The 24,712-nt window shown below is 56.3% G+C and overlaps 1 protein-coding gene across 50 annotated transcripts in view; it reads right to left on the reverse strand.

Moving 5' to 3' along the window:
- Nucleotides 1–24,712, reverse strand: part of CELF4 (CUGBP Elav-like family member 4) — a 297,443-nt gene that overhangs the window by 72,573 nt on the left and 200,158 nt on the right. For 26 of the 50 annotated variants that reach the window (XM_043558689.1, XM_043558674.1, XM_043558686.1 and 23 more), the window contains exon 3: nucleotides 1,024–1,102. In XM_043558689.1, the coding sequence (XP_043414624.1) occupies nucleotides 1,024–1,102 (79 nt within the window). The remainder of the gene's footprint in view (nucleotides 1–1,023; nucleotides 1,103–24,712) is intronic. The other 24 variants (XM_043558680.1, XM_043558697.1, XM_043558655.1 and 21 more) reach the window with 1 other exon arrangement.

The raw sequence follows: 24,712 nt of genomic DNA on the forward strand, positions 1-24,712 counted from the left end.
AGGTGTGTCAGTGCCCTGGGCCAGGGGGCCCCTCGGGGCAGCACAAAGACACCAGCTGGGCTCTAGGAGGTAGGGGTGGGATTTGAGGCCCAATTCAGACACAGAGGCCTTACAGCCAGGTCAGGGTCCCGTGAGGGCCCAGAGGGCAGCAGCCTGAGCTGGAAGGACCACAGGTCCCAGGGGCAGGCAGGACCTGTGGCCACACTACAGTTCTCTCAAGATGAAGATCTTGACTCTGAATTTGCGAGTATCTTTTGCCTATTTTACCTTTTTCCCTTAATTTCCTAAACACTTTTTGTAGGGAGGTAGGACAGAGGAGAGAGAAATTCCTCAGTGCCTGTCTAAGTTGAGAGGAATGTGCCCTGTCCTGGCACAGAACCCAGGGGGAAGGCGCTTGGCAGAGGGAGGGAGAAGCGTGGCCTGGTGGAGCCTTTGTGTGCAGTGGAGGGGACAGAACCTCCCTGGGGAATGGAGCTCTATGCTTGTGGGGTGCAGCTGTATCCTCCTATTCTGTCCCTTTCCAGACATCTCCCTGTCTGCCTGGAACTGTCTCCAGAATCTTGACCTCAGTGGTCCCAAGCCCCCATGGCGGCCCTTCTCAGATTTGCCCAGTGTGGTCTGAACCTTCCCAGGGCAGGGCTACAATCCACTTCCTCTCGTCCAGCCTGGCACCCTTTCAACTTTTCTGGCTCCATCATAGGGGGCTTTCCTGGGTGACATGGAGGTGGGCACACCCTTTGGATTTCCTAAAGGAGGCAGAAGAGTACCCCAGGACCTGCTACTCGTTTACTTACAGGAAGGAAGGAACCCCATCTGCAGACCCCAATCACCTCCCCACTTTCCTTCACTCTCCCCACACCAGTCACCCAGAGCTCCATAGCCCTGTCCCAATTCCCAGCCATGAGATCCCTAGGGCTCGGGATGGGGGGGGGGGCGGTGGCAGGAAGTCGCTGCATCACTGCATCAGGGAGAGGGAGGAAGGGTCGGGTCGGGGGAGGGGGGCAGAGACAAGTGAGCCCTCACGTGAAGGGGGCTGGCGCAGGCAGCTACTACCTCCTCGGCTCTCGCTGTCCGCTGGCTTCACCTGGATCGGCCGGTTCATCTGCAACAGAGCACAAGGGACAGTGTCAGAGCAGGCCTGGGGTGAGGGGGCATACACCCACACCCAAAGGTAACTGGTGTTCATAGGTACACAGGTGCAAGGACCACACCCACCAACACATACACCCACACCACTGCTCCCCAATGCAGCTGCACGCGGGCAGCAAAGCCCCACCCATCTCCCCTTTCCTATGCAGTCCCCAGGGCTCCATTGTCTCGGGAAGGTTTCTCTGGACTGGACACTCTGTGATGTCCCCCTCCCAGCTTTGAACAGCTCTTGCTAGCCTGTGACATCAGAACCTGAGTTGTCCTCACAGCGCATCTCTGGCCAGAGATTACGATCTTGCTGGAGACAGCTGGCTTTGCCGAAACAAGCTGCTCTCTGGCTACCCCGAGCCGTCTCCCAAATGTGGGCTGTGGGTGCCAGGGGTCCCTGAGGCTCTGGCCCACCCAGCTCCCGGCTGAAGCCGAACTCAAGTGTGCAGCTAGGGCTGTCCCCTTGGGGGGGTGTGTGTGGGGTGGGCACAGCTACCCATCTCCCGTGGTATTTAGGGGGCCAGGAGGACAACAGGACACCGCCTGTCCCCCCCCCCCCCCCCCAACGCCTCCCTGAGCCGGGCTCTCTCACGGGGATCCGCTTCAGTGCTCCGTTCAGGCCACTAGGGGTCTCTGAACTCCAAGCATCGGCGGCTACAGCGCCTGTCTTTAATCCTCGCCGCTGCTGGAGGCCACGGGGTGGGCTCTCCAGCCCAGAGGCCCCAAGATATTTCAGACAATAAAAACAGAAGGAATCACGCAAATGGAATCCTACTTTATGTCTTTTCCAGTGCTTTCGCCTGTCAAGTACCTCCCTTATCCCTTACTGCATTTTTATTTCGCGTACAAACAAACCCCGACAGGCAGACAGGGCAGGGACTAATACCCCCACTTCATGGATGGAGAAGCTGAGGCAAGGCCGCCCCCACGGCAAGATGAGCCCAGGAACCCGAGCTGCCAGGGCTGTGTCTAGGCTTCCAATCCTGCACCAGGTGACTTTGTGTTGCCAGTTCCCCTCCTGTGTGTGTGTGTGCGGAGGCCGGACTAGCCAGTCACAAGCTTCCTCGGGCCTTCTGGTCTAGGATTCGAAGTGAGTTGTGGCTGCGTCAAGACAAGTGGGTGGGGGAGCGTGGGTGCCTGTGACTCAGCAAGGTGAAGACAAGGCCAGCGGAAGGGCAGAGCCACCACGAGGAAGGACAGAGAGGCAGGAGGCAGGGCATGGAGCAGAGGAAATGAGGCACAGGTGGCCTGCGGGGGGCCAGACAGGACTCTGGGGGCCAGTCCACCGAGAGGGGGTCAGGATGTCATTGTTTGCCACAAGGTCCCCACTTGGCACGCCTTCTGGAGTTGAGAGGAAAAAGGTGCTCAGTACGTAAGCCCTGCCAGCAGAGGAAATTGTATGTTATAGAAAGCTCCAATCACAGGGAGAAGGAAGAGAGACATAATGAAGATCCCGGTTTCATTTAGGGGGTCCTGGGGCCCCATTAAACAGCCTCTGCAATTCTTGAGCAAAGGGCACAGAAGCCCCAGCAGGCTTCTGGCTATTGGGGAAGGGCTCCAGGAGGGGGCCAGGGGACTCCTTGTGTCCCATCCGGTGCCTTCTGGGACTCAGGATCCAACCCTTTTCTAGAATGTCCCTCCTTCCTGGAATAGCCCTAAAGTAAACAAGATAAATTAAATAAGGCAAATGGAATCTGCCTGGGCATGGAGCCTTCCACCTCAGGGGGCACCCCACCCTCAGGCAGCCAGCCTGTCCCCCTGTCCTTGGTATATGTAGGCATTCAAGAATACTCTGCCCCAGGCTCATGGACTTGGGCCTGATTTCCAGCCCCTCCAGCCCCCCTAGCCCCACCCCAGTCCACCCTACCTCCTCCATGACTCCGTGCTAGGCTCCAATTTGACAGTGGGCTTCCTGGCAGCAGGGATCCCAGGCTCTCAACCAGTTTCCCACCTGCCCTCAGCCACAGGCTGGGCACCCACAGGGTGCTCCATACAGACTCGTGGAGCGGAAGTGAACCGGTTCCCATGGACCTGTGGCTCCCGGGGTGATTTTTCATGTTTCATTATGATCTAGGGATGGTCAGCATCCAGACAGCCTTTGCAGGGCTGTCGAAGAGGTGCCAGCCTTGATGGAGAGATAAAATACGGCCCGGTGCTTTCTTAATTCTCAGCAGAAATAAAGTGTCAGGCTCAGTTGGGAAGATTTCTCAGCTGGAGCAGGCTCTGCACAGACGCCTCGGGCCTCAAGGGAGATCTCCTCCCTCGGCCAGTGTCTCTCTTCCCTGTTCCAGACTCCAGCCCCATCCAGCCTCACCAAGCCTGGTTCTTCCCTGAGGAGGGGAAGTGGACAGAGCCAGCCTGGCTGCAGAAATGGCCACTGAGGAAGGGGACAGCGAGAGAGGATGATGGGTCAGATGGTGGGAGGGGGACTGCCATCTCCTTGTTCTTCTTCTAACTTTGCAGGCTTGGACGCTGGCCACAGCCTCAGGAGCTGTCGGCCACATGGCCTCAGGCGATCCCTTACAGGTGAACACCATGCTTCAAGGACACTAGAGCCCGCTTCTTGGTGCCTTTCCTCTCCCCTATCTGTGCCTCCTCTATCCAGCCATCCCTTTCAGTCACTGTATTGTCTTTCCAGAAGGGCCTGGGGCTGGGGGCTAGTGGGACCTGGGGTGCAGGTGCCCTCCTTGCTGATTCTCTTGCTGAGGTGTCATCTGTGTGCCTGTGTCCCTCTGTGGCCTTCATCCTGGGTTGTGCCTCTGAGTGCCTGACGGGGGGGCTTTGGCAACCCAGGGCTGCCTTCCCTGGGTCAGGAACAGCTCCCTGAATGCACCCTGCAGGCTTCTGGGGTCAGTCTTTGGGGATATCGCTAACTCTTTTGACTGTGTTTCTGTTTCCAGCTCAGGGTCCTGTCAGGGGAAGTGAATAATCCTGGCCCAGGTTTTGGGGTCCTCTGTGTCCCTACTGCAGCAGAGAGCGGGCTGGTGGCTCCTTCTGCCTGTTTCTGCCTCCCCTCCCCCTCCCCATCTCTGCCACTATTTGCATCAACACATATCCATGCATTAAACAAGACATTCCATTAATTTCTTCATCATCATAACTTAAGCTGGGACATACCCTTTAAATATTCATTCAGCTATGAAAACTGGGCATTAAAATTTTAATAATGTCAAGCTCATTTGAACCAGGCTCCTTGGGGACGATTACGATACAATTAGAATAAATACGATGATTGAGCTGGTCCAAAGGCTTCACCTGTCTGTCCAGCGTGGCTTCTTGTGGAAAGAGAGGCCTGTGGCCAGTGAGCAGGCAGACAGATTGACAGACAGGCCAGCCTGGCTCTTTCTTGACTCTCTCTCCCCTTCCTATATTCCCTCCTTCTCTTCTCGGTTCCCGGCTGCCACTTCTACCTCTCGCAGGTGTCCACAGGTGTCCGCAGCCCCCTGTGGGCCAGAGTACAGGGGCATCCCTCCCGTATCCGGGAAGATGGCCTGGAATAACCCCGAGTTCCAGACATGAATTTCCTTACCTTCCTGGTGCAACCTGGGCTGGTTCCTGTGTGAGGGCCATTTTCTTGTCTGTGTGTCCCCTCTTCCCCACCCCGCAAGGGGCTCCCTAAGGCTGGAATGAACACCCCACCAGAACAAGACCAGGCTGTAGAGGAGGTCTCTGAGGGGGTTCTTAGACATGTTTTGCCACCAGACCAGGTAGGGACCATCTTCACCCAGCTTCCCCTCTGCTGCAACTATCTTCCTGAGAGTTGGTGTGGAGGTCTGGGGGCAGGAGTGGAGCCCCCCCGTCCCTCATTGTCAAAGCCAGTGCTGGCGAGAGCCCTGGGGACATCCACTAGTGAACTCACCCCTGCTTTACTTGGGACAGCCCTCACACCTGCAGGATCACGTAGGGCCCTCCGCCATCTGACTTCTCAGGCACCCAAGCCCTCTGCTTCACATTGGGCCCTAGTGCAGCTGACCCAAGGCTGTCTGAGAAATAAAAGGACCTGGAAAGTTCTCTGTCACCTCTCCCTGGCAATGTAAACCCTCCTATTCTTCAATAAGACTTCCCTGGTTATCTCTCAGCTCCCTTGGTCACACATGGCCTTGCACTACTTTGAGAGCTCTCTCTTTCCTCTCTCGTGCGTGCAGGAGTGTGTGTGTGTGGCAGACAGAAACAGAGAGGCTCTTGTTTCTCAAACAGGAGCAGGGACCCAGTTTCCTACTCACAGACCCCCTAGACTCTAATTTAGGACTGAGCTCCACTGGAGTGTGTGTGTGTGTGTGTGTGTGTGTGTGTGTATGTGTGTGCATGTTTCAGTAGTACTGGTGTGACATTACAGACATCTTAAAATAATTCATTTCGGTTGGAGACTGGGAATAAACAAGACAGAGGAGGACACTAGTGCGGTCCCTTCGGCATGGTAGCCTCTCAGTAAGTGTCATCCTCCATGTTGCTTTCCAGCATGTGAGCCAGAAATGCCTCAGAAGGGCTGGACCAACGCCTCGCGTAGTGCCACGGCAGAGGGGGAAGATGGTTAGGGCGGCAGAGAATACTGTGGTGGCCTAGAGGAATGGCCAGTATGCTCTCTATCCAGCAGCTGAGTCCCCACATGTAATTCCAGCGTGGGTGTTCAAACCTCAATGCCGAGAGTCCTTTCAGGCTCCTTCTGGGATGTGTGAGTGCCTGCTGATACCCAGCTCCCCTGGTCACCGGACGGGTTCACTTCTCCCCGAGCCAGGGAGCAGTGTGGGAATGCCTACTCTTGTCTTGTTCACTGGCGGTGGCTCTTAGCTCTGTCCCTGCCCACCCCCTCCCGCGCTTGGCTCCTATTCCTCATCAGTTCCCACTGTTTGTTCTCATCACCCCAGAGAACTCGGCTTTTATGTTGTCTGCCCCCAAACCCAGCACACGTGTCGGTCATGGAAACGGTGAAGCAGCAGACCCTGTGGGCTGGGGCCCATTGTGCCCCAACCCAGCAGCAATACTGCTCTGGGAAGAGAGATATCATTTTGCAGTTCAAAAAGCAAGGGGAAAAAGCACCGTTAAAGCGCTAAAATATAAAGCTTTTCCTTTCTTCCACAGCCTCTCTTTTTCTTGGCTTGTCATGGTACGTTTTATTTGCTGTTTGACGTTGTTTTAAATAAAAACAAATATAAATTGTAAATTATTAGCATAGATCCTACCATTCATCTTTATTTTGTGTAATGCCAGTTTTAATGCAAATATCAGAACATTTAGCTCCTATGCAGAATCACCAAAATTACAGTTTGGTTTTTGTGACTTGTGCCTGGAGGGTGCCTTGAGCTGGCCAGAGGAGACAAATGCAAGCCAGACTCGGGAAGGCTAAGGAGGAATAGAGAGTCCCCTCAGGCATGGAGACCCTCACAGGTACCCAGAGCCCTGCCCTGCAACATGGGGGGTGGGGAGGTCGGGGCAGGGGGTGGTGGCAGCTTGGGCCTGAGGACTGCTGGGCCCTCCCTTCCACTGACTACCGATGTGGACATGTTGCAACCCAGTATAGGGTGGGCCCTGGGAAGTCAAGTCAGGCTTCATTTCTACCCACAGGCCACCTCCTGGGTAGGATATTGTAAATGTTCTGCCAGGACATGCCAGACCTTGCCTGGACAAGAGGCTCACTCTTGTGAAGACACGGCCTCTGCTGGCAAATCAGACATGCCACAGTGCTGCCAGCCTGGGGTACCACAGGGTGAGCAGGCCTGACCCAACCCTCCCCTAACCTGCACCAGGCCACTGCCGGCTGGCCTCGAGGGCAGAATGATGGCTTGAAGGGCCCAAGATGTGCACGTACAGGGCAGATGGTGGGAGGCAGAACTTTGCATAAGTCCCCTACACATGCTTCTTCGTCCCACAGACTTCGTTTGCTTGAAACATAAATACCAAGAGAAAGTTTTAAGAATTTCAAAATGACTGCAGAATACTAACCCCCAAGCCTGTGACCCTTCTGAGTACAGGGCCTGTGTGCCTGCACAACTCGTGTGCCCACGAAGCTACCTTGTAGATGATGCCTTTCTGTGTCCCCACCACCCTGAAGTTCTCTCCATCTACCAACTCCAAGCACCAGGCCTTCCCTTGACCATCAGGTGTTTTCAGCATCGCTCCTGCTACAGAAAGATCGTTACTCAAAGATTTATCTTTCGAAGATGAACCTTGGGTGACTCTGGGAGAATAGACCGAGAATTCTCAGCCTTTGCTATAAAAGGCTGGTGGCGAGGAAGAAACCATCCAGTATGGGCAGGGAAGTGCACTCACACACGCGATTGTGGGGACCGTAGGTGGGCAGCTCCCCAGCAACTGTGCCCGCTGCCAGGACTTAGCAAATAGGACTTTACCATTAATTGAGAACTTATTTATTTAAAGCCCCAGGAAGGCAGATTCTGAATCACATGCCCCGATGGATTCCCAGCACTGTGCATAGTAGGTTCTCAGTAACCTTGGAATAGAAGGTTAGGGCTTTGCCCAGTCCCCTGGTGAGAAGGGATTGCAGGGGAAGGGCAGAAGAAGTGTACGTTACTTGTAGCTTGTTGTAAATATATTAATATTTTAATTATCTCCTTAATAAATCACATATGGTTCCTTCCATAAAGAGGGATTAGAAACTCAAGGAACCCTGTCTGTTGTCATCATCAAGTTCTGACTTAAGGACACCCCCGCAAGATATGTGCCTTTACCCGAGACCTCGGACCTCGGTCCAGGGTCCGAGGCCCGCCTTGGCCAGGCCAGCTGGTGGCGCCCCCTCCTAGGGCATGCCCTCCCCATCCGAAGTCTGCCCCTGGGGGTGCAGCCACTCTAGCAGCCCTTTCTCCCTCAGGTCTCAGCTTCCCCCTGGGCCTTGCAACCTAAATGAAGTGTTCCTTCAAGCTTTCCATTCTTTCCTTCAGTTGCCTTGCTGGCACGGTTAGGGACCATTACCATTCCAAACTTGCAAGCTTATTTGTTCAATGTCTGTCTTCCCTTTATGAGGGAAGGCCCACACCCGCTTTGTTTCCCTGCTATACACCCAGAACCCCACGCACATCCCATCACCAGCACTGTCCCCTCTTGCCTCAGCTGTGTTCCTGGGGCAGGAGTGTCCAGAGGCCAGAGGTGGTCACCTGCTGGACAGCCCTGCTTCCTGCCCAAAGTTCCTCCCGTCTAGCAAAGTGAGGTCGTGGGACCTTTGGATTAGGAAGGGTTTATTGAAGCAGCGATCCTCGATCCTCATTTAGAAAGACAGCCGGCGAGCGCAGACCAGACAGAAGAACCCAGGGTTATTGTTAAAATATGCAAATCCACAGCCCATTGAAATGCAAACCCTCCAGATAAGATTTTTTAATAAATCTGGTTCTGTTCCCACTCCCCGCTCTGAGGAGGCCATCTGATGCTTGTTGGGTCAGGACGCAAACCAGCATGTAAGCCCCGTCAGCTCTTCACCCCTCTCCACATTCTGAAAGCCCAGCGAGCAGGAGCTGCCCCTGGGTGGGGCTGGCTGCCAGCCAAGGCCCTTGGCCTGCCCCTCGACAAAGTATTTGAGGTCACCTCCGGGGTCACCCACAGAGATGTCTAACCCTGTCTCTGTGCTGGTGACAAGGCCCCCCTTGCTTCTTTACTGCCACTCTCACCTCCTCTCATACCTGTCTAAAGAGTAGAGTCCTAAGCCTTGGTGCCCCCTCCCTACCACTGGAGACTTCAGTGATTGTGTCCACCCAGCCACACTTGTCACTTTGGGAGCCATCGCCTCTGGACTTACTTTGGTCTACTGCTGTCACAAGTGGCCCTCAAAGGGATGAAGGGCAGGCAGACCAGAAGGAGCACAGACACCTGACAACCTCAAGGACATGGCTGTGACCCCGCCCCAGCCTGGCTTTGAGTCAGGACATGAGAGTGTGTGGACCTGTGTGGGCTAGCACCATGTACCTGGATGGGGACAGGAGGCATGAGTGATGGTGGTAGGTGACAGCCGTCCTGTTCTTCCCAAGCTCCAGACCTCATGCTGACCACATGATGTGGCTTATGTCCTCAGGTCCTCTCTGAAGCCAAATGAGCCAGATGAGCAGACTCACCGTGGGGTATGGACCGGGGGTTGGGCATTCGGGGGCAGGGTGCCAGAGCCTGGGTTGTGAGTGCCCAGGCAGTCAAGCAGAGGCAGGAGGACCCCGTGTGGCCTCAGGAGGGGCTGAGCTTGTGCTGTGGGCAGTGGCCTCCCCTGTCAGTTTCCGGCAGGGACAATGTAGCTCACTAGGGCCACGCTCAGAAAGAGCAAATACGTGGCAATGTGTGCAGGGGAGCAGAGTCTGGTCAGGGCTGCCTGAGAAATGCCAGGTGAATGTTTAGATCAGAACCAGCGAGCGTGGTCTTGGTACTGGGTCCCCTCCCCACACGTGTGAGGACAGAAGTCCAGGGCTTATGCATAGAATGTACTTGATGGATTGAAGTAAAACTTGCCCCGTTTGGCTTTAATGCTTGGATGCAGACTGTCCCTTGGCCCCAGCTCAAGGCTGGCCTTGTGCACCTTCCGCTCGGAAAGGGGCATGGGGAGAAGAGGGTGGGATCCTAGCACACTAAGCGGTGGGTGGGTGGAGGGCAGAGGACACCCTGGCCAGGGAGTGCGGCTGGCTGGCGCTCCAGGCACGGTGGGGGGTGGGGTGGGGAGCTCTGTGCACGTGGTGAGGAGGCTGGCGGGGCGGGGAGCCTCAGTCCCCGCAGCCCCCTCTGCGGCCTGCGCAGCCTCCGTGGTCCAGCCCCCACAAACAGGCCCTGGGCAGTTGCTATGCAACAGGCGGCTCTGCTCTGCAGTGCCCAGCGAACGGCAACAGCGGGCAGAGGCACTGACGGAGCCTATTGGTGGGACTGCCTGGGGCTGCCCCCTCCCCTTCTCTCTGCTTTCCTCTCTCTGGCTCCTATCCCTCTCCGAGCCTCCACCCTCTCCTTGCTGGCTGCAACCTAAGTTTACAGAATGCTTTCCCCTCACATGCAGGGCGGGGGTGAGTTGGCATAAACAATGGAGGTGCCCCACCCCACCCGGGGGTGATGAAAGGTGGCTACCCGCTGGTTTCCAGGAGGGAGGGACTCCTCAGTCAGCCTTCTGGTTTCCCTTGTCTCCCCCACTGCAGTGGGGGCGGGTTTGGGGGCCACTGGCGTGGGCAGATGCTTCCTGGGGCTGTGGCAGGCAAGGTGGACAGACAGGATGGATGCAGAGAGAAATCACCGAGATGGAAAAGTGTGTGAGGCTAACCTGCCCCTGCCTACTGGTCAGGGCTCCCTTAGGTCCACACGGCCAAGGGCAGCCTGTCTCTTTGTTTCTGAGCCCCCTGTCCGTCTCACCTGCTCCCACCAACATGCCAGGCCTGCCTGGCAAGGGTGGGAGGACGCCCTCGGTCCTAATTAAGATCTGCTGCTGTGGAAACGAAGCTTATTAGCCTACATGGCCAGGCTGGGTCACTAACCCTCTTCAGAGTTGGAGGGGGGTGTGATTTTTTTTTTTTTCTTTTTTTAAGCAGTGGCAGATACTTCTGAATGAAACAAGCCCTGACTTAGCTGGAAGGCCTGGGTTTCAGTCCTAGCCAAACACTTGCTCATATGAGATGGGGGCAGTTCTTTAAGCTACTAGAGGCTCATCCTCCTTGGTAATATGGAAGGATTAATGCAATAGCTCAGGTGAAGCTCTTAGCACAGTGCCTGGTACGCAGTAAATGCTTAAGAAATGAATGACAGCTATCTTCTCCCTCCTTTTCTCTTCCCTTCCTCTCTCCACTCCTTCCCTACTTCTCCTCTCTTAGTGGGTATTTTCATCATTTTTGAGGGACTACCTAACATTTGATTTTCTTCCTTCCCACCTGCTACCCCGAGGGCTCTCTTTTGGACTCTCCTGAACTGAAAAGATTGGACAGCCTCTGGGGAAGAGCTGAGAGTGGTGGGGGAGGGTAGAAGACCATGTTCTCCTGAGGCATGAACACTCCGAGCTCAGGGACTTGTGGCCCCCCTCAACCTCCACCTGCCCCAGCCAGGTGTGCCTTCTCTAACTGACCTACCAGTACTGGAGCCTATTGCTTTGCTGTTTATTTATTTTTATTAACATTTTTTTAGTGATTTCCACATCCAGTGTGGTGCTTGAACTCATGACCCCTGGATTAGGAGTCTGACTGATCCAGCCAGGCGCTCCTGGAGCCTGTTGCTCTGATGGTCCACTAAGTTTGTTTGTTCATCCATCCATCCAACCATCCAGCTTATTGAATACCTCTGCGTGCCAGCCCCTGTCCTCTGGCACAAGGCAAGGTGAACCTCAGCAACGTGGCCCTTCCCTCCAGAAACTCACACCTGTCTGCAGAAGGGCCTTGCCGAAATAGTGTGTAAGCCCACTCCTCCTGGGCCCCAGCACCACACCTTCGACCCTCAGGGCTGGAGCGTAACTGATTCCCTAAATGCCCAGTCACACGGCCCCATACAGGGCACCTGGCAGGGACCAGCCAGTCATTCACATGGCAGTCCCTTCCTCAGCAGTGCAGTATTTGCTAACACACTACAGTGGTGGGGGTGGGGGCTCCCTCCTGCAAGGGCTGTCCTAAATCCACGCTGGTCAGCTCTAGCGTTTACAGCCCGTTTCTAGCCCGAATCCACCTCCCTCTATTTCCCCTCATCTACTCTGGTACCAGAGCTCCACTGGGCAGTCGAGACCATCTTGCAAGTTTGCCCTCAGCCGTGCAGACCCGAGAATTGGTTTCTTCCACCAAAACATGCTTACAGCCCTCCCTTCACGACAGCTTACTGGCCCTTCCCCCGAGAGCTCACACCTGATGAGGGCCCTTGGCTGTGGAGTTCTGGGCCTCACAGGGCTCTCTCCGGCTGGATCTGATCTCTCCCAGCCCACAGGGAGACCACTGTCCTTCTGATTTAGACTCTGAGCCTCTTAAGCTGAGTGGGCAGGACTGAAAAGTGGAGCGAGTACCCTAGCCCTGGAGGCTGGACAGAGAACCTCTTCTGGTACCCAAGGCCCACGTTCCTGTCTGCGTTTCCCTTCGTCCTGTCCCCGTGTCAGGCGAGCCCTCCCTCCCCACCCACCGTGCTCCACGAGGTTGCCCCGGGGACTGTGGACCATGTGGCCAGGCTGAGTCCCCTCCACCTCCCTTTCCTGATCTGGGACCCCTCCTCCCTGTCTCACTGGGCTCAGGCTCAGTCCTGGGCCTGGAGAGTCAGTCCCCAGGCCAGTTAAAGGAGAAAACAAAGCCCACACCAAGTAAATGACAGATCGAGAGGAAATTGCTCTTAATCCTCACACCACAGCCTGATGATGCCCGCCAAGCACCAGCCTGAGTCATCCTAGAAATGGCACCGACATTTGCTTTTTGGAATTTGTTTTGTCTCTGAGCTTTAGATTTAATCATTCTCTTCCTCTCTCTCCCTCTCTCTCTCTTTCTCCCTCTCTCTCCCTCTCCCTCCCTCCCCCCCTTTCTCTCTCCCGCCCCCTATTCCCTCCCTCCCTCTGCCCCTTGCTCTCCGTTTTCTAATATGAGGCTGCTCCGCCGGCTCATCCAAGTCTGTTTTCCTGGCATTAATTAACACAGCTCTCCAGCCTCCAACAGGCTAAATGATGAATCAGGTTAAATTCCAGACAACAGCCGCACACCGCCATCAATTAGCCATCTCTGGGGCAGCTTCATTAATAAGCATCGATCATGGCCCTCCTCCCCGTACACGCCAGGGTCTCTGGGTCACAGGCACTGCCCACGAGGCTTAGGCGTGAGCGTGATGGTGTGTGTGTGAGGGCTGGAGAGCATGAAGGGGGTGGACGTGTGCAGGATGGGTGTGCAAGAATGGGGATGTGTGGAGAGAGTGGTGACTGGGAGTGGGTGGGGCGTGTGCTGAGGTGTGAGGGGTTTGTACGGGAGCGTGTGCAAGTGAGTGTAGGCACTGTGTGGGTGTGTACATAAGGCGTGTGATGTATGTGTTGTGTGAGGTGGGGTGTGTGTGTAGGGTGGGGTGTGTGTAGGGTGGGGCGTGTGTGAGGTGGGGGTGCATAGGGCGGGGTGTGTGTGAGGTGTGGCTCTGGAATGCATGGGTTTGCTTTCTATGACGGTGCCCCCCACCTCATCTCCACTGTGCCCTCTTCTGCTTCTCTTCCAATTCAACACCCGGCTTCTCCCCCACCCTGGCCCCTTCCCCTGCCCCCCTCCCCTGTCTCCCATCAGAAAATTTATCCATGTCCTTCTCTTCAACCCGCACTCTCTAGAAGGCAATTCCAACCCCTCACCGCATCCCTACCCTCTTTCTCTGTCACATTCTACCCTCGCTGTCCCCCAAGCAGGCATGACCTCGGGCCCAAAGCCCGACTCCGTCTGTGGGTTGTCTGGCTTTCAGAATGTCGCTGCCACCACCAATGGCCAGGCTCACACTCTCCAGTACCTTCAGCGCCCTCAGGTTGGAATCCAACCCTAATCCTCGTACTACTACCCTCTGCCTGGATTGTGCCCTCATCCTGCCTGGCTCCACATCCCTTGCAGGGAGCAGAACACTTCTGAACCATGAGCCACCTGGAACCCTTTTGGGACTCCTCCTGCCCACAGTCTAAAGCCCACCCCTTCCAGGGGGTCGAGGTCCTCCCTCGGTCCGTGGGCTGCATCCGTGTCACCCCTCCGTCTGTCCCTGGAGGCCTTGCTCACAGCGGCGCTCCCTGCCAGACTGCGCCCCCTAAAGGCTGCGGCTGACGATGGCTGCATTTTCCTTTCCTTTATCCCTTGCGGGTCAGAGCACCGCCTCCCCCTGGACTGGGGGTTACTGGGTCCGAGCCAGTAACACCGCTTTGGGAACGAATGCGCGGGATCGTTTTCGAGAGGCTACTTCAAGAGGGGTGGCTGGAGTCACCCTCAGACGCTCGCGTGGGACGGTGTCCCCGGAGAGCCCGTGGGCCCTGGCGCGTGCACGCCAGCGGGGATGCACGTGGCCTCCCCAGGCGGCCACCAGCCGACCATCTCCTTAAAGGTTAATTAAGAATCTGAAGCCGGGCGGCGTGGTGCGGCCGGTGACGGCGGATGCGGCGTCTCTCCAGACCATTAAACACTAATTAGGTTTGGAAAGTCTATCGAGCTCCCGAGGTCTCGTCAAGGCAGGCGCTGGCCCCCAGGTGCCCTTCGAAATGCCAGAGCCGTCACCCCCGACGGCCCGGCCGCCCCGCCGGCCGGCCCCGCGACCCCAGGATTCGGGCCCGGTCCCGCTTCATTTCTCTTCATCCCATTGTCTCCCGCGTGCCCCGGCCGCCCGCCGCGCCCCCTCCACCCCCACCCCCCACCGTGGCTCGCTGGCCCAGGGTGCCCGGCGTCCGCGGTCGCCCTCCTCCCCGTGTCCCTTTCCGCGCCCCGGCGTCGCCTCCGTGTGGTTCCTCCGCGGCCGAACGGGGGAGCCCTGCGCCCCTGCTCGGGATCCTGCCCCCTTCGGAGCCCGGATGAACGCCCTTAGTCCTGGGCCGTCCCGACCTCCTCGGAGCTTCCCGGGCTGAACACTGCCGCACCCTGACAACGCGCCTGCACCATCGGCCTCGGTGTCCCCAGAGACCTGCCTCTCCTCCCAGCCCGCTCTTCATTGGGGTCCAACTTCATTCCCTGCCGCCTAATTCAGCCAAATGCAGCCGGGAGGTCTGCTCCTGGCAGCATTCATCCGTTCCTTCCCTCATTCCTTCGCTCCCCCTGTGATTGAAACCCTGCCTTGTTCTCAGGGGACCCAAGGGGAAAATGCCCCCATCTGGAGGTGCCCTCAGTTACTGCTGCTTTACTCCACCCACCCACCCCCAGGAAGGGAGAATTCCATCATCCACACCCCCATCTTTAACATAAATAGCTTGTCACGGAGAGAAGGGATTTCCACTCAGTGACACAATCATGTTCTTGCGTGAATCTACCAGGAAGAAAGACTGCTCCGCCCACTTGGGGTCCTCCAGGCCGTGGTGCAGAATTCTTGCTTCAGTTCTTCTAGAAAGTTGTGAAATAGAAGTAAGTTCATCTCCAACACACCCTGCAAGGCCTGTCTGTCTTTCACCCTGACCTATGTTACTGACAAGTCTATCTGAAAAGCTATCACCACGACCACCACCGTTGTCACCACTGCTGTTACTGTCCCCATCACCACCACAGGTTATGGTTTGACTCAAAGGGATATCACCAATGGTAGAATTCTGGATGCACGTGGGCAAGGCAAGGGGGGACGTTTTCAGTGAGGTGCAGCCTTCTTGTAGCTGCTCATGCAGCATGAACTACAGCCCGCGGACTGGGCAGCCGCCCACGGTTCTTCTGCCCCTCCTCCAGGCCATGTGATGTCATGGGAAGAGCACAACTAGCTGTGTGACCTTAACTCAGTCACTTGACCTCTCTATGCCCCAGTTTCGTGGCCTTGAAAACACAGGATAGAATTATGTATCTTCACAGGGCAGTGCTGTGAGCAGAATAAGCCATGTGGGCAACAGTACCCAAGACCTGCTTTGATGCAGGCCAATTTGCTTCCCTCCACCTTCCTTTACGGACAATGTCCTGCCCCTCCACTCCTTCAGGGAAGGCCGGGAAAGGAGAGGGACAGTGCCCTATCATTTGGGCCCATCTGCTGCCCCTGGCCCCAGCCCCCAGTCCCCAACATCCTCTGACAGGCAGGGCTGAAGTGGGCCTGTGGGCACAGAAGGCTCAGCCCAATTGTACAAGCACAGAGTATTATGATTGCATTGATTTCCATCATAAATCATATTTCCTATCTTCTGCCTTTCTCTCCCACGTGCCCCAAGTTAAGCCTTGGTATTTTCTTTAGCTGCTGCCACTGTCGAGCCTGGAGATGATATTAGGATAATGATGATAAATTTTACCCTGCTGCCAAGCCACTACCTCAGTGTGGGGAGGGGGAGTGTTTGTCCCCCAGATGGATCCCTTCACTACATCTGCTGGGCCCAGGGGAGAGTGCTCATCTGAGCTTGGCTGGGAGGGTCCTTGCAACTGGACACATGGACACACGTGTGCCCATGCATACAGTCATGTGTGTGCAAGGGCCCACAATTCTTCTTCCCAGCGTGTATCTTGTGTGGATACACGGTTTTGCTCGTGCCAGTGATGAACACGTGGCAGCAAGAGACGAGATGAGAAGGCTGAGGGGACGAGGTCTGTGCTGAGCTCCTCAAGGCCTAGCCGCTCCCAGCCATGGGGCGCATTTCCTACAAACCCCAGCATCAGGAGAGGGTCAGCGTCCAGGCTGGGCCCCCATTCTGCCCTCACAAATGCTACATCCACTTGGAGGCCTGAAGCTGGTTTACAGCTCTCTGATCTCTCTCTCGAGCTCTAAGGTTTATGCCTCTGCCGGCTGGGCTGGGCTCAGCACCGACTGAGCCGGGGTCACTCAAGCAAGCGACAGGGATACTTGGGCCCTAGGTGCCGCATCACAGCATTTCTCATGGGGCTTTGGGCTGAGCCCCTTCGGGTGGGGAGTCTCAGGGGAGAACTGGAGGCCAGCCTTAGAGCAGAAGAGGATTCAGCAGGGAGTGATCTTGTGGCTGATCACTATTCATTCACTAGCTCATTCATTCATGTGTCCATTCAACAAGTATTCCCTAGTTGAGGGCTCTCTCCTGCCCCCCAGCCCCACAGGCCTGAGAATGAACCCCACACCCCACCATCTTTTACACCAGGGTCTGCTGAGATAGAGGTCCTTGGGCAGAGGTCTGTCAGGTTTTCTCAGACATAGGATAAGATATCCATTAGGACCCCCATTTTAGGAGGGTGTATGGAAGCCACTTTATATGAGGAGGTTAGAGCAGGGGTGGGGACATCACACTGTCTCTGGATGGGGCTGGAAAGCAATCGGCTGAGGGTATATGGTTTTCACCCAGCTCCAGGGGTCAGGATGTGGCAGGAGCTGCTCCTGCTCCAACAAGGGCCCAGGCCACTTGCCCTGTGGGGGTGTGGCAGCCATCTGCCCTGTGGGGTGTGATCTCCTGCATGTCCTGGGGCTGTGTCTGTGCGCATGCTCCCTTGGGCCCCACAGCCATGTAGGTTCCTTCTGACTAGGATTGCGTGATGATGACAGAATGTGCTCCTAGGAACCAGGAAGGCTAAGGTTTCCATCACCGCTGTGCCACTTAATGGCTGTGTGACCTTAAACAGATTACTTGACTTTGCTTAGCCTCAGCTTCCTTGTCCACAAAAAGGGAAATGATAACTCCTACAAGGAAGGGTGCTATGAGTATTAAATAAGATATTCACACGAAGCTGCTAACAATGCTTGCCTCACAGCAGGCACTTATTTCTCTAATGGATTCCTGAGGCCACTAGGATCAAGACCTTCCTCCAGCAGGAAGTCTGCCCTGATTAATCCCACAGCTCTCTGATCCGGGTCTCCCTGCCAGGATTCATACATTGTCTTTGTTTGTGGGCTACCCATAAGTGAGTGCAGGCTGAATTGTCTGTGGGGCTGTGTCAGTGTGTGTGTGTGTGTGTGTCCCATGCTCAGAGGACGGAGGGACATTTCTCCTCCTCTGGCCCCCTCTCCCTAGCCCCCTAGAGCCATCCCTCCTTATTCTGTCCTGAGAAGGCTATGGCCATTTTGCACCCATACAGGAATTTAGACTAGGGGGGAAGTAACAGTGTGTGCACATGCACACGCACCCAGACACAGATACAGAATAATGTGGCAGCGTCACTACCTCTCCCCAAGTCCTCACGCTGCCTGCCTGCAGTCCTCGGGACCCCTCAAAGACACCAACCTTCTCTGAGCAGCTTTAGCGTGGCAAACACAAGGGCTGGCCCCCTGACTGGCTCCAGGGGTTAGTCCTCACCTCTCACAGAATAACTGAGCCCGTGTTTTGTTTTGTTCTCTATTGTCATTGCCTTGAGTGTCCCTGCCTTACAGGGTTGGGGAGGCCTCTGGGAGGCAGGGCAGAGCAGGAGTGAGGAGGGAGCATTTATCCTGCCCCTCGCTCTGTGCTTATTCTCTGCACGCTGCCCACCCCCATCTCAGCCTAGAAACAGTGCCCCTAGGCAGCCCCTCCTCCGAGAGCACAGGCCAGAGTCCAGAGGAGGGGGGCTGGAGTCCCTGCAGCCAGCTCCTGGTCTTGTGAGCCTGGGCAGGTTAACCTCTCTGAACCTCAGTGCCTTCATCTGGAAAATATGGGGGGAAGTAATAGCTAGTGTTTGAGCTAGTGTATGCAAAGATGTGTTGTGAGCCTCATGAGACAAAACCAATGCAAGAGAGTGTGTTTAATTTTACCAGTTTTACTGTTCCTATTAGGTAGTCCCTTGGGTTGTAATGTGATGGATTATATGACTGTACACATGGCCAGTGTCCTGCCCTGCCCTGTGTGGTCCCCAGGGCATATGTGGTCAGTGTGAGCACACATTCCCTGTGAAGCCAACCCAGTTCTCACGTCCAAGGAGGAGGTCCTGGATGTGAGCGCCAGCAAGATGTGTGAGCTCAGAACTGTGCGGTGTGACCACAGGAGAGAATGAACAGTGTGCTGAAAACACAGAGAAGATGTGCACTGTTATGCCTGTGCTGGGCTACAGTGTTCTCTGCCCTTACTTCCTAAACTGTATTTGTTGAGAGGAGGTAAAAGGCAGCGTGAATGGGACTGGCTGTATTTGTGTCCATGTGTAACTGCTGGAGTTTTATTGTGAGGCCCTTTGTGCATTTGGGTTGGGGCTATCATGTCATGACTGGTCCCGGATGATTCTGTGTGTGTGAGGACCAGGGATGTCACTTCTGGGTGTGACATCCCAAAGAAGCCCGAAACCTCAGAGGGCGCAGTGCTATGCATAACCACCAGATGGCGCCCACGTGCAGTCTAAAGGTCTGAGCTGCTTTGTGTTCCTTCAGCCTCTAGGCCTGTCCGTGCTCATGGTGGGTGGGGAGCCCGCGTGAATGGGGGGGGGGCGGGGGTCAGGAAGGAATCGCCCCATTGTCAGCTGGGCAACTGTGCATGTACACAGGGTGACTAGCATGTACACAGGGTGACACTAGGGTGTACACATGGCATCTTCCTCCCGGCCATGACCACCTGGGGATGGCCCACACTCCATGCCCTGCAAATCGTGGCTCTCCAGGATTATGTGTGAGGACAAGCAGGTGGGTACATGTATATTGGGACAGACCCCATCCAGCCTCCCCACTCCCCAAACCCTCACCTTTCACTCCTGTCACGTTGCCCTTCACTGTGGCATGTCCCTCCTTCCCTCCTTTACCCAGGCTGTTCCTTCAGAATGGCCTCTCTCCAGCCAAGCTCCTACCCATTCTTCAAAGATTTCAATCTAAGATGCTTCTTCTCCAGGGAGCCCATCAGACCTCCCCAGCATCAGCCCCTCCCCCCACCCCCACTTCATACTTCTGCTCTGACCACCCATTGCCCATGACTGTGTGCTGGGCCCACCCTGTTTAGCAACTGCCCGCTCCAGATAGTTCATTCCTGAATCTCCCTGAGAGGCTGAGTCCTGCAGAGGCAGGGTGGTGCCTGGGACAGGCCAGGCACTCAGTGTAAGTTCCAGGTAAAGTCGGATCTTTGGGGAGCACATTTCCTACCTTGCTTGCTCTCACAGGGCCCCAGGGAGCAGGTACCGAGGACAGGCTATAGGACTACACCCTGTACGCAGCCCCTGGGACAGAGGACAAATGACTTCCCGGAGACCTGGCAGGCTGTGGCTGAGCCCTGGGGTGTGGTAGGGCAGAAGCAAGGGGCCTCAGGACAAAGAGGTAACATGGACCACAGTGACTCGTGGGGACTGTTTTTAGACCCAGCAGTGGGCTATCCACTTTCCAGGCAGGGATGGAAAGGTGCCACTGTCCTAGCTGCAGCAAGAGGAACTATAGATGCTGGGAAAACCATCCTTGCAGAGACCAGGAGAACCTCTGGTGTGAGGCAGGAGAGTTCTCTCCCCTGCAGTTCATAGGAGACACTATCGCCGTGTGCATCCTCATGGCTTTCTGTCTGTGTCCCGTTATCCACGCACTAACCCCGTGTTATACGCCGGCAAAGGGCTTTCAGAGGCATGTGAAACCTCGTGAACCTGAAGACAGGAGCTGTCACCATTCCCGTTTGACAGATGAGGGACATGTGACCGGAGCGGGGGACTCACGCTGGTGGCCCAGCCAGAGAGTGGCCATAAGACCTCCCGGATTTCATCCTCAGGGATGCACATACGAGTCCTTCCCCCATTTTTGAAGCCGCTGAGATGGGAGTGTGCTGTCTCTGATTCCATCAGTGCCCACAGCCTGCTAGCAACCTCTTCCTGTTTGTCCAAAGTCTACACAAGCCTGAGTGGGTGGGATGTAGGACAAGTGAGAGGGGAGAATTGAAGCAAGGGGGTGGATGGGAGCTATGAAGCGCAAGCTCCCCGGGGACACTCTGGGTGGCTCTGTCTCTGGAGGGTTTGGAGTCCCAGGACTGGAGGCGCTCCTCCCCCAAGTGGGCATAGAAACAAGATGACTGCTTTTCACCTATTTTAATTGTTCCGTAAAAGATCCTAAGAGGGAGATAAAGTGGGGGAACTGGAGAGTGATGAAGTCAAGAGAGAGAAGGACCGGACAGAGAAAGCAAGAGGGAGAGTGAGATGCCAGGCAGCCAAAGACAGACCAAACTGTCGAACCCGAGAGAAAGGGTTTGACCTGGAGGAACTGCCACAGCCAGCCTGTCTGGGAGCCTGGTGGGGGGCAGGGGGGTGCGGGGGTGGGGCACGGGCTCTCCTGAGGGATGGCTGCAGCAGTCAGCGTGTGGCGGATACTCCACAGATGCTCACATTGACCGAGTGCTGGGGTCTGGGCCACGAGGGGGCTTTCTGCTTTGCGGCGTGGTAGCCTGGGGCAATCTCTAGGAGGACTCCCTTGGGAACAGCTGGCACCTGAAAAGCCGAAGGGGAGGAAACTGCATGGCGGGGCCCCCTTCAAGTATCTGCCTTTGTGGCAGGCATCCTGCTGCTCCAGGCTGAAGGGAAAATGGAAGGAGACCCCAAGGAGGCTGGGGACCCCTGAGACAGAAATGCAGGTCGCCCCCCCTGGGGCTCCCTGCACCTCCTTTCTGGTACCGGGGGACCCACGCTCATCCCCACTCACCCAGCTACCTTCTTGAGTGCCAAGGTGGCTGATGACGGGCTCTGCCACTCCCAGCAGGTGCCTGACCGCTGCACCCCCAGGAGTTCTGTCCCAGTTCCTGGAGTGGCAGCTGGGCAGGTTACACACATTTAATTACTAGTAATTAAAAAACTGATTACTCCAAATGGTGCCTTCCTGGGGAGAGACACGCTGTGCCTGTCCTCCTGGCCTACCCTGGAGGCCGTCTCTGGGGCATGGAGTGGGGATGTCCCACAGTCACCTCCTATGTGTGGTGGGGAATGAGAGGCTCACCTCCAGTCCTGAACAGTGCCCACTTTCTCCAGCTGGCCCGCACCGTGCCTGGCATCACACCATTACAGCATCACCCTATCGCACGGGTCTCAAGCCCCCCTCTTGTTCCCTTCTGAGTGCACGCCCCTTGGAAGGGGACACGCTCCGAACATGGTAAGTCAGAAGGAAAGCACTTCTGTAGGGAGGCCCAGGCAGACCGGGCTCTGGGCCCCTAGCGAAGAGGCAGATGAACTCAGAGTGAAAAGTAGGTGTGCAACACTTGCCAAATTGACAAGTGGCGTCCTGGGATTGACCAACTGTAGTCATCATGTGACTTAGTTTTGGTGAGCACATGCTATGTGCCAGGTACAGATGGCCTTGCCCTGATGGACTGTCCAGTCTGGGACTGGAGGTGGGTGTCATGTCTACAAGCAAGCTAGGTACAAATGATGATGGGCTCTGAAAGGCTTGCAGAAGTGGGGACAGTGAACACTGTGTGTGTGTGGGGGGGGGGGTTGCCCACTTAAGTTAGGGCAGTTGGAGAAGGCATCTCTGAGGATGTGACACTGAGAGTTTGCTCAGGGGGCCAGGGGGGCAGAGGAGGGAGGGGAGGGCCCTTGGGGCAATGGGAGCTGCTTCTACAAAGGCCCTGGGGTGGGCGTGAGGTAGGGTGGGCATGGAGGGGGCAGGAGTGAGGAGCTTCAGGAAGGCTGGGGCAGCTGTGGAGGGCAGAGCAGGCTTGGGCTGGGCTGGGGAAGGGCCCCAGGACCGCACCCCAGTGAGTCTTATTACAGCAGCCCTAGGGAGTCATGGATGGACTTGAAGAAGGCAGCACTTGGCCTGAGCTGTGAGGACCCAGTGGAGGGAAGGAGGGAGGAAGTAAAGGGGGATGGGAGTGGTGGGTGTGGTGAGAGGTGGAAGATGGAAGAGCTGGAGATGGAAGATTCCAGGAGGTGGGGCAAAGCCTGAGGAAGAGGCTCCCAGGCAGCCTGAGGCTTTGAAGGAGATCTCCGGGGCACTGGAGTCCGGCCGCCGGATGCCGGGGCTGCGCAGAAAGCTGCAGGCTCTGAGGCATCTCAGGGAAGAGAAGGGGGAGCCCCGGAGCATTAGGGTGTGCACCAGAGTCTCCCTGCCACCCCACCCTCCCTGGCCAAGTGGGCTGGTGACAGCGGCCACGCAGAGAAGATTTATCCCCAGCTTCACATGGAAGATGCTGATGTGCTGCCGTGCTCATCAATCAGGGCCACGGTGCCAATTATTCATTTATTAATAAGGGTTTGTGAGAGCCTCCCCTTCTGTGCCAGCCTCTCCGCGCCTGCCTATCGGCTTTTATCCTGGAAAGAGTCCTGGAGAGAATCTCCCTGCCCCCTCCACCTCCAGGCAGGTCTCCCTCACCCACAAAAAGCACCCAGGCAGCTGCATACCCCCTGCTAGGGGCTCCTCCCTGGCCCTGCCCAACCTCTCTCTCATCTGAGCACTGGTCTGGGGGACTCGCCGGCCCTACACCTGTCCTGCACCTGCCTGGGCTCCCTGGCTCCACTAGGAGAGGACGTTCAACAAGGAAGTATGAGGAACCAACAAACCAGTGCCACCGAGGATGTGGGGGGCGTGGGTGTGTGGGTCTGGCTCAAGGGTGGGGGCGGGGTGGAGGATTTGACCAGTGGGTGGGGGATCCAGTGGGGCCTGGGAGAAGATGGGAGGGCTTTTTGGAGGGAGAAGTGGGGCAGGGAGCAGAGTTTGGCTCTCTGTGGCCTGTTTGCTGAGGCCTGGTCCGCAGGAGCAGCGGCAGGAATTGTTTCTGGGTCCTCGGATCAGGGTTTGCACCAGATGGGGGCCTCCCTCAGGGCTCCCTTTGTCCCTTCCTCCAGAAGATTCTAATGTTCTGAGTCAGGGGCTGATCAGGTGGCTCAGGGGTGCCCCAGAAAAAGGCTGACTTCCCAGCCTGGTGGGCCACAGGTGCCCAAGTTTGGCCTAGGTGCTTCAGCCCCAGCCTGGTCTTCAGGCCTCCTGCCTATCCCTCCCCTCCTGACCCAGTGCCCTGGGGTCCCAGTTCCTTTCTCTGCCCCATCTACCTCTGCCTTTTGCTCCCCTTTCTCTCCTTCTCTGAACAGCTTTGCAGAGAGAGTACAGAAATCAGTAGCCATCTACCCCCTCTTTGCCTCAGTTCGTTCATCTGCTAATCAGGCTGGCCTTCACCTGGGCAGGGAAAGACTCAGATGAGACCACACACCATAAGCTCCCTGAAAATTGTCAAAAATCATCCTGTGCCAGATCCCTGCCAGCTTCTCTTTGTCCTGCCTTCTTCCCTCCCCCTGCCCTGAACGCCTGCTCACTCTCACTAGCAGTGTGGTGGGAGGGCCACAGCAGGCCCATCTGGCTCTATCACGTCCCCCCCATGCTCCCCAGCACCCCAGCCCAGGGGTCACAAGGCCCAGGCTGCATGCCCCGTTTTCCATCTGCCTGCATTTCCAGTTCACGGGACAGGACCGAGACCTTCAGAAGTCCTGGGCAAAATTCCTTTCTCCTTGCCTTGGCCTTTGGGAACTGTCTCATGGGACAACACAAGCTAGAGTTCTAGAGCCATTTTTTATCTCCCTCCCTTCGGTTCTCTTCTTCGAGGAAGTTTGACCATCACACACCTACTGAGGTAAGGCCCGGCCCTTCCCTCCACACCTGGCAGAGATAAGGGTGGTCAGTCAGGGCTGCCCAATGAGGCGCTGGTGAACCTGTCCCAGAGAAGAGCTGGATGGGGCCAGGGTTGGGGGGTGCACTGCGATAAAGCTGCCCCTGCCAGGCCCGCCTTGTTGACCAGTGCACCTCTGCCAAGGCAGGCATGGCAAGAAAATAACATGGTGTGAAGCTGGGTCTGTGGCATGTGAAGAGAGCCCTGGAGAAGAGTGCCATGTCATTGTGGGGTTACAAGAAGCAGGAGAGAAATGCTAGGCATGGTCAGAAGGTAACATGCTTCATGGAAACCAAGTGAGAGAAGCCCAGACAACGGTGGGGTCTACCCTGCTCAGTTTCCTGAGATGAGCCTTGTCCTCTGTCCCTGAACCTGAATCAAGGACTCAGACTGCCCTGTGTCTCCTTGGGAGTCGGGGTGGGGGGCAGTCTGTGTTAGGATCTAACAGGAGCAGGACTGAGGTGGTGGAGAAACCAGGTCAAGGTCAGAGGGCCCCGGGGGAGTGCCTGTCAGTGTGGAGATGGGGCTGCCTACGAGAGCTGGGTCTTTTCTTTCTTTCTTTTTAAAATT

Source organism: Prionailurus bengalensis, chromosome D3 (assembly GCF_016509475.1).
Source record: "Prionailurus bengalensis isolate Pbe53 chromosome D3, Fcat_Pben_1.1_paternal_pri, whole genome shotgun sequence".
NCBI lineage: Eukaryota > Metazoa > Chordata > Mammalia > Carnivora > Felidae > Prionailurus > Prionailurus bengalensis.